Genomic DNA, 13363 nt, shown 5'->3' with positions numbered 1-13363 from the left:
CAGATTGGAAAGACATGTTTTAGGTTTCCCCATTCAACTTGCTGCCAGAAATACTCCTCGTGTTAGTCATTTAACCTCTGCTTTTCCTCACCAACGTTTGTTCCCCTTACACTGGTCTGACTCCACTGAACTTAATTCAGAAATGTCTGCCATTCTGCTCTCCCTCAAGTTTAATCAGTGGACAAGAACAAGCATACTGAGGTATTTCACGAAGCACCAAAAGGAGACTTACTTCTCAGGCATGATGAAATGCAGCAGGGACCAGAGTTCTTTGAGTGAATTTTGAAGCGGGGTGCCAGTGATCAGCAGCCTGTGGTTGGACTTGAAGTCAATCAATGTTTTGTACAGCAAAGAGTCATCGTTTTTCAAACGATGGGCTTCATCCACGCCTAGAAAGGCCCAGCTAATACTTCCCAAAACAGCCTGGAGGAAAAGAAGTGTTCTCCATCACCACAGAAGAAAGAGAGGTGAAACCCACTAGTCAGAGGCTGGTTTCCCCATTTGCAGGAGAGGATCTAAATAAAACAACATCCGTGGACCTTTACCCACCTTGTCTTTGAGGAGGATCTCATATGTCGTGATAAGTGCATTGAATTTCAACCTTTTAGACTGAGAGTGGATCCACTCATATTCACGTATCTGCGAGAAATGACAAATGTTAACACAAAGCAACACTGTCGAAGGGAAAGAGTTAACAAACATTATTTTACTGTAGTTACTGCTAAGGCCTCCAATCAAGTCCAAGCTCTGCTGTTCAATGTGCCATTTGATGAGCAAAGGGTGTCCAAGGAGTAGCTCGTTTTAGTGCACACATGGTTCTTACACAAGTTTACACAGGTAACAAAATTAAGTCAAACAACTTGCTGTTGTGACATTACCCCATCATCTCACTACTGACACCACTAGGCTCACAACATGTGTTCATTGCTTTGTCTGAATAATTCAGAGGACTATCAGCAGCCTCCATCCGCCCCTCCAGCAGATAGCATGTCACACACACTACATGCTGCATCGCGCCCAGTGCTTCCATCCAACCCCACAGGTTTTGCTGCCAGATTACACACCATGTTCCTGCTCATGAGGTCACCGATGTAAACCACCACGTTGATCTCAGGTGCCCACACTTCAAACTCTCTCTGCCACGAGGTGAGAGTCGACAGAGGAACCACCACCAGGAAAGGACCGTACAGCTGGTGCTGGTGGAAGAGGTATGACAGGAATGATATTGTCTGAATCGTCTTCCCCAGGCCCATTTCATCAGCCAGGATCACGCTGTTGTTCCTGAGAAGGAAGAGAACAAACCTAAGTCCTGACTTAACGTGTTTGTACCACTTGAAGCTGCAGAAGCAGGCTGGGTAAAAACCTCACTTGAGAACAAGAGGGTCAGATCCCATTGGGACAAAGCTTAGGAGACCCAAAACGAATGTACTCATTTGCAGTGCTGACCAGAGCATCACTTAGCGTACGTACGTACTTGCACCACGAGTGAGCGAGCCAGTTGAGGCCCTCCAGCTGGTAATCTCGCAGCTCCAGGTTCTCACTGCCAATATAAGAAGGCTGTTTCTTCAAGGCAACAAATCTTGGTCTCTGCTTCAATACCTGAGGAAAAAACCAACACATCATAAAGCCACCTGAAGGGAAAGACAAAAAAAGGTTGAAAATTCAGCAATCGAGTCTGCAGATTCAACAATGAGCGTAGATTGGTTTGTCAGTTATTGCCCATCCACGTTTTCTTATCTGTTTCTGGTATCTGCAGTTCTGACACCACTCAGCATTGCTATGTTTTGCCTGCTGACCTCCAGTCCTGATGATCAGGGCTGAGTCCCCCCAAGAGTGCAATAAGCTGTACAGAACGCCTATTAGATGGAACAAACTCCACTTTCTGTTTTGGCCCCTTCTGGTTTTTCTCTCATTAACTCCATATCTCTCCCTCACTGTATCAGCATCTTGCAGACTTCCCCTTCTCCCCGGTGTGCTGTTTTTCCGTTCAAGTGATATTAAAAATCTGCATTGCTGCAGCAGCACCTCTTGAGGAAGAAGCACTTTGCAAGGATTAATTAAGCTTCCCACTCCCCAGCAAGACATAACATGCTCACCATGCCCCGAGTTAATGAAACCAAAACGGGTTCACATCTCTGCCTAACGTACAAGAACAGCAAACAACCATTCAAATGCTGGTGGAAAGATGGGAAAAGACTCTCTGACATTTATTCTGACAAAACTCCATATTCATGTGGTTTGCTTCATCACCCAGCCTGGAGAAACAAAGCAACAGGAGAGAAGCAAGCAAACCTTGCAGTCCCGGGTAGGAATTGTCTTGGAGTTGTTACGGTTGTTGAAGCTGTCAATGCAGTGCTGAAATTTCTTGCTTATAAGAGCTTCATCTTCCCAGCTGCACTCTGCATAGGGCAGTCCCATCCACTTGCACAGGTACTCGGGGTCATTCGAGGATGTTTTGCGACTGTTTGCTGCAAAATATGCAAAAAAGCCCAAACCTCAGCAACTGCGGTTCCATGGCTGAACCACAAGTGTGGTTCACAAGGGCAGTCTGACCCACCCCTACAACCACAATACAAGCCTTGGCTAGTAGGAGAAGTTTAGAGAGGCTAAAAATGCTCCTTTACCTGGGAAGTCAGCATGCCCCGTCGCAGACTTGCTGGTCTTCACAGCTGTGGTTGGAGACACAAAGGAAACAAGGGTTTGTTGTGCTGAGAGCCAGCAGGGGGAGCAGCACAAACAGAGCATCATGTGCTTTGATAAGAATTGTATAGGAAATAGGTTGTACAGCTCTCGAGGCCAATTCCCAAAGCAAATGGATGCCAGCATCTCTGATTGACATTGCTGTAATATTAGTGAAGCGCGAAGTCCCATTTTTTATTTTTAACAAGTCATGAGAATCTAACCCCTGAGCTGCCTTGCAGCCTAACCACATCCTTAACCACAGTGTCACAGAAAGCAGTCCTGGCAGCAGCCAGGCCAGAGCTTCTGCAAACACCTTGCCTCCAAAGGACTGAGGTCAAAGAACTTCAACAGCAGCAGCAACTTCAACAACCTCCTAGAAAGTGAAATACATTCAATGCCATTCTATAGGGCAAGGAGGAAGAGGAAGCTCATTCTGTCTTACTTCATCCCTTTACAAAAGCGTTGGGTTCACTTACCAATTACTCTCTCCACAATTTGATACTGTTTGTTCAGCTCTGAAGCCAGCTCCTGTTGGCAGTTGAAATATTCCACATCTTCAGGCGATACCTTGGCCAGCCTAGATACAAAAAGGAAAAAAATAAATTAGGCATTATAATGCTTCTGTAGTGTCAAAATGCTCAACTGGGGCCGTGTACAGAAATTCTACTTTCTCTTATGGTTGTGTAGTTGAGACACTGAAGCAGACTAGTGCTTATGAGACATGTTTCTTAATGCTTCCTATAATAAAGCATTTCCTATTATAAAGCTTTACTGGGAAGCCAATGTCATAGATGCTCATTGTTTCCCTCTTAAATGACTCCTTATTCTGCTGCAAGAATTAGTCACAAAAATGAAAAACAAACAGTCAGGGATGGAAGCTGCTGCTCCAGCTTCATCACTTTGGAAACACACAGTAGCTCTCTTAATAGTCCTTGGGGAGGTCAGACAAAAACTCGCGTAAAGACAGGCTCATCATTAACAAGGTTAACGAGGCTGCCTTGACAAAGCCTGCAAAGCAAAATTCAGCAGCCTGCCCTGCAATGAGCCCTATTTCCCAGCACAGCTGCTTAGTTTAGCATGCCAGGTTTCACTGCTAACTAGGAGTCCTTATATCACCTCTTGGGCCAGGTATATTTGTGCACCATTTATTTGTTCTCAGCTACCTAACTCCTAAGCCGGAGAATTGGCAGCACCATGAAGCTCTGCCTCTTCTCTCCCTTCCAATACTACAAACACCATTTCTATAAGGGCGATGTTCATCAGAAGGCAGAGAGAGAAAGGAAAGTGCTGCAAACTGAAAACATTTGCTTTGGATGGAATATGCTCTGCAAGAAAAAAAACAAAAGTTTTCAGTCCTGACTGTGCATGCCTATGGCTAAAAAAGATTCATCCAAAGCCATTTATCACTGGTTGAAATAGAGCGTACCATTGCTTGATCTCTTCCTCCTTTTTCTTGAAGTTTTCTAGTTTTTTCAGGCCCTTCACTTTCTGCTGCTGCAGGGACTCCTCACTCTCCCACGTGCTGTGGATGTAGGACCAGCCTTTCCATTTGATCAGGTAATGAACTTCTCCCTCATCCTTTTCAGGGTCGAAGTCGGCACTGGGGTTGCCATTGGCTTCAGTTGCATACACTGTGGTGGAAGCACCAGTGGCTGCAAAAGAAATCAGGCTGCAGTTGGTGCCTTTGTTAAAAGCCACTGGACACGAACTGCATTAAAGCAGGAAGTTGTTTTTCTAATGCATCCTTTGTGACAGCACAAAGAATATCCTACAGATTCTTAAACTCAATGAGACAGGCACACAAAAGCTATCCACACAACAGGATCTTTTTAAATCTCTCTAATCATAAATGCCTTTTTTAAAAAAATATATATATATAACTCAAAGGTCTCTTGAAAATAGTCAGGACCATTCAGTGTTACAAAAACACTTTTGTATGGCTATGAGAACAAAGCATCAGCTTTATTTCCCATTATGGCTTTGTCAATGGAGCTACAAAAACTGACTCTACTGGAAGAGCTATTTTATCTTTTAAAGGGGAGAAAAGCAAGAACTTGCTGAACAATGACTGCATCTTTACAATGCGTACACCTAAAAGACAGCTGCCAAGCACATAAACTTGACGTTTTAGGTTTTTCAATCATAGATGTTTAAAAACAAACAAAAAAAAAACCTCTTAGAAGGAAGAAATAAGAGGCAGGCAGGAAAGGGTGAAGAGCACTGAAATAAGCCCAGGCTCCACTGGAAGGCTTCAGAATTGCAAACGCGTTGGAGCAGTTGAAGAGAAACAGAGAGTGCATGACTGAAATCAGAAATAGTCTGCACACCTCCTTTTTTTCCAAGCCTGATGTCCAAGACTTTTTCAATAGTTTCACTGTTGTCTTCATGTTCATCAGCTCCTTCCCCAGTCATCTCTATCAGGTCATCAGAATCCGTCTCAAAATCATCGTCTTCCTTGTAACTGGAACAAGATCAAAACCAAACTGACAAAAAGCCCTTGACTCTGCCCAGAAACACAAGAATGGCATATTACGTAGAACAGAGCAAGACCAACAGTATTTATCCTGGGGTTCAGTGCTTGTTCAGCACATGCAATGCTTAAGCAAGCCACCTCACACTTTTTGATACCTGACATTTTTGGCTGCTCTTCGCCGAGTTTGTCTCTTGGGAGTCTCACCATCTTCATCATCGTCGTCATCTTCAGATGACACCTGTCTCTTTCTCTTCTTCCCACGCTGGAGTTTGGGAGGTTTTTTAACACTGGTTTTGGCCATTGTTCTAAAACAAGTATTAGTAGAAAGCGTTTTACTTTAACATCCTTTTTTTCTTTTTTTATCATGTCTTTAAGAACACACAAATCTCAGATATTAGATTTCCAGAGATTTAGTCTGCTGTAACTACCACGGAAATCACTGCTCCACTCACTGGACAGAGCAGCCCACAGACTTGTAATCAAGGGTAGTATTGAAGAAAACAAACATTCTTCAGCAGCAAGTGGCAACTGCCTCTCCAATCCAGTAAAGGCAGGAAAGACACACAGAAAAAGAGATACAGACTGAACCAACCATTCCGTACCTCCTTTGGACAGGTCTTTTTGCTTTAATTCTCTTCGGTTCGAGCTCACTCTCTGCACTGGTGCCTTGATCCCCTCCATCTTCATCCTCCTCTTCACCAGAAATCTCTCTTTTCCACTTTTTTCTACGGTCAGAAATGTAATTGATCAAGGGCCATCATATTTCAATGCATATACCTAACTAGACATCCAAGCCAACTGGCCAGCAGGCTGTGATCATGAGAAAAATCAACACTGCACTCTAGCTAACTAGTTGTTGGCTGTGATGTGTTGGGGATTTCATGCTGTAATTCTCTGCTTCTAGGAGTAGGTCTCAGTTGCCTGGATTTTAGTTAGCAGAGCAGCACGAGTGGCTGTTACCACGTGCTGCAGCAGTGCCTGTGGCAGGGCTGCATCCCGTGCAGCTGGGTGTGCTTCAAGTTATTTAGCTTTCCTTTCCTCTTACGCATTTCTGAAGTGAGGTGGAAAAATCTTCAGGGTGATTTTGAATAAACAGACATTTCTGAGAAGCGTTTGCTTTCGCTTATGGTTTACGACATGCACTGATACACTTTCTCCTCGCTGCTCAAAACCCAGAGCAGTAAGTCGCATGCCATCTAACTTCAGGCAATTAATATTTCCAGGGCTGAAGCCAAATCCCACTGTGCTGTTAGTGAAAGGAAGCAGGTTCTCCACGGGTAGTTCAGAGCAAGACTTCAGCTCTGAAGTGCCCTCTCTCTCCAAGGAGTGCATGGGGGGATTACCTCCCCTGTTGTACTACACTGCTGTATGCAACAGAATGAGAAATTAAAAGACAAGAAAGAGGAGAGAGGGAGCTGAACCACGTGGCATTCCTCTGTGTACAAGTTTTCTCCAGCAGGCAGCTCGGTAGGTCTCATCAGCACATTTCAGTGCGTAGGAAAACTAAAAGGTATTGATTAGATGGAAAAGGCAGTAAAAAAAAGCTAAGTGAACTTGGCTATTGTGATGAGATACCCAAAATATCCTTAATGGAAGGTTTTGTTTTAATTTATCAGAGGGTTGTAAAAGGTTAAAAAAAAAAGATAATGATTTGGCATTTTATTCTCCATTTCGGAGAAAGGAGTGGGGATTGAACTATTTTAAGTATCACTGGAGAATAACACCATGAAGAAGAGCAAGACTGACAACAAAAGGCGACCCCGGCTCGTTCAGATTTCCTGGGACAGGCAAAATGGGAAAACAAACAACGGAAAAGCTGGAAAATTTCATCCCTCCTAGATTTACATTTGTGCTTGAGTTTTAATCACCCAAAGTATTATTACTGAAAATATTAAATAATTCATTTCACAAGCTTGTCAAGTTGACAACGCCTGTCAAACAATTAAATATTACTACTCCGCAAACAAATCAATCAATAAAAATGCCCCTATTCAAAACTCTCTTCCTAGAAACTTACTTTCTTTTCACTTGCTTCTGGCCTCTTCTTTTTGGGCTCTCATTTTCAGATTCGCTACTTGCCTTTAATTGAAAAGAAAGAAAATGAGGTTGTAGGCTTCACCCCGGACCACCTCCCCAAGGACACAACCCAACACGAGCAGGGGGGCTGGGCTCAGGCACAGCTGCACCGCTCTCCCTGCAGCCAGCAGGATGCTCTGGTGCCACGGTGCTGCAGGACAGCTCTGCCTGCTGCCCCACACTGCTCCCTCCGCGGAGGCTCAGCTCTTTCACAAGGCTCTAACTGAAGGTGCAGTGGCAGAACGCAGAGCATCCATAGTTGCCACGTCAGCGTGAACCCGGTAATACTTGGGGGAATGGATCAGACTGCGTTTCCGTCATCGCAGACCTACCTTTCGCAATCACACAAATGCACGACAAGCTCTACTTTCATTACAGAAGCTTCCTATACAGAAGGAAGTTCTCCTAAAAGGACAACGTTCTTATCACAAGGGTGCTCCTTGCTTTCCTGGATTTTTCCTCCCACAGCCAAAGCAGCTGAGGAAGCAGCTGGGTCAGACCCTGCCCTGCTGCCTTCCTTCCTGTGAGCATACCAGCCTCCACCAGCAGTCTCTCTAGCTAAACGTATTGAGAGAGATGCTATGTCCTTGCTGAACTATTTTAAACGTGGGTGTCATCAACTCCCACAGGCTGAGAAAGCTCGAAAAGCTTTGTTGTGCGCAACCCTATTTTTGTAAAAGCCAGTCAACCATAGAAACAGATCCTCACACACAGCACCCTGAAACAAACAGGTGACTTTGCCTTAGACACTTGCCACAAAAAGCACAAATCAGCAGGCAGAAAACTGCAGAGGACAACAGAAGATTTTTAAGAGTATTTGAACGCTACAAAAAGCCTCACAGGCTGCTTGCTCTATGCACCTTGCTCATCTGAAACTCTCTTTTCAATGCTGCTTTTTGCTGCAATATCCCAACACTGTCAGAGAGGCCCTGCAGATGAAGCCTGTCCTTGTCTGTGCCTCCTGAACACCCACCACATTCAGCAAGGCTCACGCCAAGAGGTGTTCAGAGATTGGCATGAAATGCCATGAGCTGCAATGACGGAAGTCGAGGCGGGGTACAAAGACGTGCCCCACACTTCTGCTGTCTTTCTGCAGCCTTGATTTCCATTTCCAGCTTGCTTTTCCCCATCAGAAAGTTCCTTTTTGCTGGAATACTGGATGCCGTGCCAGCCCGAGGGCGTTGATGAATCTCTCGGAGGTTTCGTGCCAGATTTACACGTGGCACAGTGACACCCCCTGCACTGCAGCTCAGTGTGAACGTGCTCACTGCCTGAGATCCCTGTCTCACAGACCAAACATCCAGGAAACAAGGGACTGGCTGACAGCACTGACTCCAGCACAGCTGACTCCAGTTGTGTGGGTGGGGTAATTTTCAATAGCCATTTCTCAATGAGCGCTTACTGTTAGTTGTCTTTAGGCAAACCACGAGCAGAGAGCGATGAATTTTCCTTCTGCTCTGTGTCAGAGAAGAAGAGATTTGAATCACAGAATCACTTTGGTTGGAAAAGATCTCTAAGTCCAACCATTAACCTAGAGCTGCCAAGTCTAGTTTGGAGAAGTTAGTAGAAAACCAGATGCACTCTTTGCTGTTTTCTGAACCTAATTCCACTTACTTGCCAAAATTCTACTTTTCAAGATCCTACTGTCCACTCCACAACGCCTCTGCTCTTCTCCTGCTCTGTCGCTGTTTCTACATAGCTGCTGCTCATCTCAACAACTCATCTTTTCCTCTTTTCTTTCTGCCTTGAAAAATATCTAGCTTGTGACTCCAGCTCAGCTGCCTCCAGCTGCACTGCTCAAAGCGCCGTTGTCTCTTTTGGGCAGCAAGCCCAGCTCTTTCTGCTCTGACACAGCCAGTCCCAGCCTGACTCACCGCTGCCTGTTGCTGCCACAGCCACCCCACGCACTCAGTGACTCAGCCTCTGCTCCCCAGTGCCCTCGTCCACCCCAGCATCACTTCTCACCCACTCCTCCTGGCATCCAGGCCTCAGGCTGCCTGGCTCCAGCCGTGGCTGAAAGCTGCTTAATATTGTTCTACATGTAACAATTACAAAAGAATTAAAACAATTTTTAAAAGACTACACTATGGCACTCTTACATTTCAGGACCCAGCTGCAAATCTTAGCACTGACTTGCTCCAACTGGCCCAAGGGTGCCCACCAGCCATCTTCAGCAGGAAGGGAAAACTGCATTAAACTTGTGTTTTAATAATGTCACCTCCCCAAGTGGCAGGAGCAAAGGTGGCAAAATCTGCCTTCAGTCCCCACCAGGACTTTATCAGTCCAGCAATAGATGCCAGGTGTGTTTCTCTGAGCTTGCATACCAGTGCTAGCCAAACTGGCTTCCTTAATCCCCTTCTTATACTGAACGCTGCAAATGTGCCCAACCAATTCCTATGCCGCTCTTCCAAATGGTCTAGGGACTTGCCTCTTACTGTTTGCATTCCCCACCTCCAGAGGAAGGGATCAGCCCTCCCTTTCCATGCCTCACCAAACCCTCCTATCTAATTTCACAGAATCATTTGAGCTGGAAGGGACCTTTAAAGGCAGTGCCCCTGCAGCTAGATCAGAGCCCCAACCATCCTGTCCCTGAACGGCTCCAGGGATGGGACTAACACCATTCTTTCTTCTCCCCTAGCACTTACAAAGCACACACTCTTCTAGATTTACGCTGCAGCTTGCCATGGAGCAACACTATACGAGACATAACAACACTGCAAACATTGCACTAAGCAGAGCAAGGTGGGAGCAGCTTTGCAATTCTGGTCCTACAGACTGCCCAAAGGTGTCCCCTCACCAGCCCACGGAGGAGGCTTCAGCCCCTTGGCATGGTCCAGGTACTCCGGAGCTCACAGTGCCTGCTAGGAGATGGGAAGGCCCAAAATCTCAGCCTGAACTCAGGGATTTGCTCATTTCAGGCTTAGCAAAGGCCAAGGTCTGCAGAGAAGCTGGATACTGTCAGCTTGACAGCTTAGTCTTCTTGTGTCTGCTGGACCACTCTCTGACGTTTAAAATCTGAACTTTCAGCAAAGATGCGAGAAAGAGCATTAGTGGAAATGCAAATGAGCAGAATTATGGTTTTTTTACAATGGCAAAACCAAATGTATTTTGGGAACAGCTGTGGTGCACAACTTGTGGCCTCTTTCACAGAACAGATGCACCATGACATTTATTACTAATGCTAATTACAAACCATCCTTTTTATAGCCAGTGGATTGTGTCTGTTTTGGGCGCTCCGTTTCCTGACTGCCCTGCCCTGCATGTTTCTGTTCCCCTTGCTGAAAACTTGAAGCTGATTTATTAGCTGCACTGAAAGCGCACAGGCATGCACAGTTTGTACCGAAAGCTCTCGTGTGCTCTCATTCCTGGAGTCAGCTCCAGTGCTCTGGGCACCTCCTTCACCCTATGCAAAACAGCTTCCTGCCCTTCACAGCCCACACCTCTGTCTCAATCAGAAGTTGCCAACCTCTCTGCTTCCATTTCAGAGAGCTCCATGAGGTGCCCAACGCCCTCAGGGTACTTCCCAGAAGCATTTCAGGCACTTATAGGGAAGGAGCTCTGCCCAAACCGGTGGTCTTGGCAGAGATTGCAGCGCCCCAAACCTGAAACAACTCCAGCACCCTGACTGGGGCAGTTGGGAGGCTGGAACTGAGCACTGAGTCTGGCACTGAGTCTGATGCGATGCCCAGGCAGCGCTGCTTGCTAATACTGCGGAGAAGTGTTAGGGAAGAAAGCAATTCAAAGCTCCTAGGCATTGTGCTGGAAGTCCCAAGCAGCAAACGACAAGAGCAGGTTCACTGGCGACAGGCTCAGCCCTGAAAGGTAAAAAGCAATCTTAGGAGGTATCAAGCGCCCTGTTTTGCTGCCAGCTCCAGCAGCGCTCAGCACCACGCAGGATCAGCTCTGCCGTGCCCTCTCCCCTTGCTGCTTTGGGTCTTCCAACAGCAAGACTTGCCACGGCCCGCTCTCCGCGAGGCCCCAGCACTGCGCCTGACACGTCACACCCGCCGCTGGAGTTGCCCTATGGGAAGCGCTCAGTGCTGCTTCAGGAGGAGAGGAGGGAACGGAGCGATCCGATGTCATTAATTTTGGTTTGCTGTCTCATGAAGGGGCTCATTCGGAGGATTGGGGTTTTTTTTGTTTTTTACAATATTTTGTGGTATAGCAAAGTTTGTACATCTCAGTGTTTTTTTTTTTGTTTTTTTTTTTTTTAAACTTTATCGTACCTTAAATAGTAGGAAATAAAGATGTTGAAAAAGAAAACAACATTTGCAAAACCACGTAATATTGTAAAACAAAAAACGACGGGACTTACCTGAACCCCTACAGGGCACTGGGGCCGCAGGCGAGGTCTGAGGCGGGTGTGACAGTGCCAGCACAGTGCATAGTGCATGCTGGGGCATCACAGAGAGGCGGCCGGCGAGCCTGGGCTTTGCCGAACTTGAAAAGGAAAACAAAACCCGAGTCAATGAGGTGCCACAAGCCCTTCCTAACTGCTGCTATGGGGACATCCAGCGCAGGAGGCGGCAGCGACCCGCATTACGCTCGTACCTCTCAAGCATCCACAGGTGTATTTTGGCATCGAAGCACAAACAGCCTGACCTCCAGAGAGCACCACCTGGCTCCTGCCCTGCCCAAAATCTGGCTGCTTCTCTTCAGATTCGTACCAAAGCACCCCACACTGTAATTTCGGTGTAAGCCTCTCCGTTCTTTTCTCCCTTCCTAACTACTCAACCTTCCTGAAGATCTGCAGACGTGCACAAAGTCTGACAGCTGGAAACGGAGGCAGCAGCTAATTCCTGCATCTTCAGGGAAAAGGCAAGTCCTGAGATAGGAACAACTGCAAGTTCTGCCTGCCACGCTCTAACCACCACCACCTTCAATCAAAGCATAAAATACTCCCAGCATTCAACCAAAGGGAAGCGATGGTTCATAAAGCTGAACGCATGCACACAAACGCATTTATGAACACGATTCATTCGAGGATGGGCAACAACAGCTGTTTTATCATTGCGAGGTGTTTCTGGGCGCTTTCTTTTATTCCCATTTGGATTTGCCTTGTGGTTTTGTGTTTTCCTTTCTAAACACGCACCCGTTCTCTCCAGCATGCTCCTACAGCAGGGCACAGTGTGTGCTACACCCAACTCCGGTGGCCAGATGAGCACGCACAGAGCTCAGCCCACGCGGCGTCCCACTGAGGTCGGAGCTTTTGCGCCACGTGGACCCAAGCGCAGCACCAGGACCTCAGTTCTGAACTCCACCATCCACAAAGCAGGCTAGGACTCGGAGTTTACAAGGCGATGCAGATGAGACCTGCCTTTGTTCTTTGGGTTTAGCTGGTTTTATACGTTCAATCATCCCTCATCTTTTTGTTTTGTTGTGTTTTTTTTTTTTCCTTACCTCATCTTTTATATTAAATCGCGACGGTTCTTGTCTGCTTCGGTTTGACCTCCTAACCCCATAAACATCAGGATATTCTTCCCACATCTGCAAAATAAACAGACCATCAGCAGGCCTGCTTTGCTCCATTATTTCTGACGTTCTAGAGAGCTTTGATGGTGAATGTTAAAAAAAATAAAAGAATCAACATAGTACCATTGGGGAATCTTGACAGCAGCAACTAGTAGACAGATGCTTCAAAAATCTGAAACAGATCACAATTATTTTGGACTATGTGGTAATGCTTTAAAGCGTACGATTTAGCTCAGCATTATCTTTATACTGGTCCTTCTTTCCCATAGGGCACAAAGCACTTTCTGATTTATTTAGGCTGAAGGACAGAGCACTGAGGCAGCACCATGCAGGTGGAATGAATGATCCTACCAAGACAAAAGGATGATTTAGTCTCGCACACAGCCCTCGCTACTCTTCTCCATACAGAAAACCCCATCAGCAGCCTGCTGAGCTCAGCAGCAAGAGGTCACCAGCAGCAACTTCATATGCGAAGCCTGTGACCCATCCTGGATGGCAAATGAGCCAGACCACCTTATTCTTCTCCTGAATGCATTGACAGAACGTGGTTTGGCAGTGCAGGACTTGTGGACGTGCAGAGCTGGCTGCTGGAAGTGGTTGCGCTCTACGTGCTGTAACCAGGCCCCACAGCAATTTCATACTGTGTACAAAAACAAGCAT

The 13363-nt window shown here is 46.3% G+C and overlaps 1 protein-coding gene across 50 annotated transcripts in view; it reads right to left on the bottom strand.

The window, feature by feature from the left end:
- CHD2 (chromodomain helicase DNA binding protein 2) overlaps positions 1-13363 on the bottom strand; it is a 111933-nt gene that overhangs the window by 23843 nt on the left and 74727 nt on the right. For 49 of the 50 annotated variants that reach the window (XM_021406887.1, XM_021406885.1, XM_021406889.1 and 46 more), the window contains 13 exons: positions 12632-12718; positions 7173-7234; positions 5758-5880; positions 5311-5460; positions 5010-5143; positions 4109-4334; positions 3159-3259; positions 2625-2669; positions 2293-2468; positions 1475-1599; positions 1065-1281; positions 550-639; positions 233-423 (listed from right to left, as the gene is read on the bottom strand). In XM_021406887.1, the coding sequence (XP_021262562.1) occupies positions 233-423; positions 550-639; positions 1065-1281; positions 1475-1599; positions 2293-2468; positions 2625-2669; positions 3159-3259; positions 4109-4334; positions 5010-5143; positions 5311-5460; positions 5758-5880; positions 7173-7234; positions 12632-12718 (1727 nt within the window). Of the gene's footprint in view, positions 1-232; positions 424-549; positions 640-1064; positions 1282-1474; positions 1600-2292; positions 2469-2624; positions 2670-3158; positions 3260-4108; positions 4335-5009; positions 5144-5310; positions 5461-5757; positions 5881-7172; positions 7235-11546; positions 11672-12631; positions 12719-13363 lie in introns of all 50 variants that reach the window. The other variant, XM_021406938.1, reaches the window with a different exon arrangement.

Source organism: Numida meleagris, chromosome 9 (genome assembly GCF_002078875.1).
Source record: "Numida meleagris isolate 19003 breed g44 Domestic line chromosome 9, NumMel1.0, whole genome shotgun sequence".
NCBI lineage: Eukaryota > Metazoa > Chordata > Aves > Galliformes > Numididae > Numida > Numida meleagris.
Note: the sequence above shows the minus strand (reverse complement) of the source record. Positions and strands in the feature narration are given on the sequence as shown.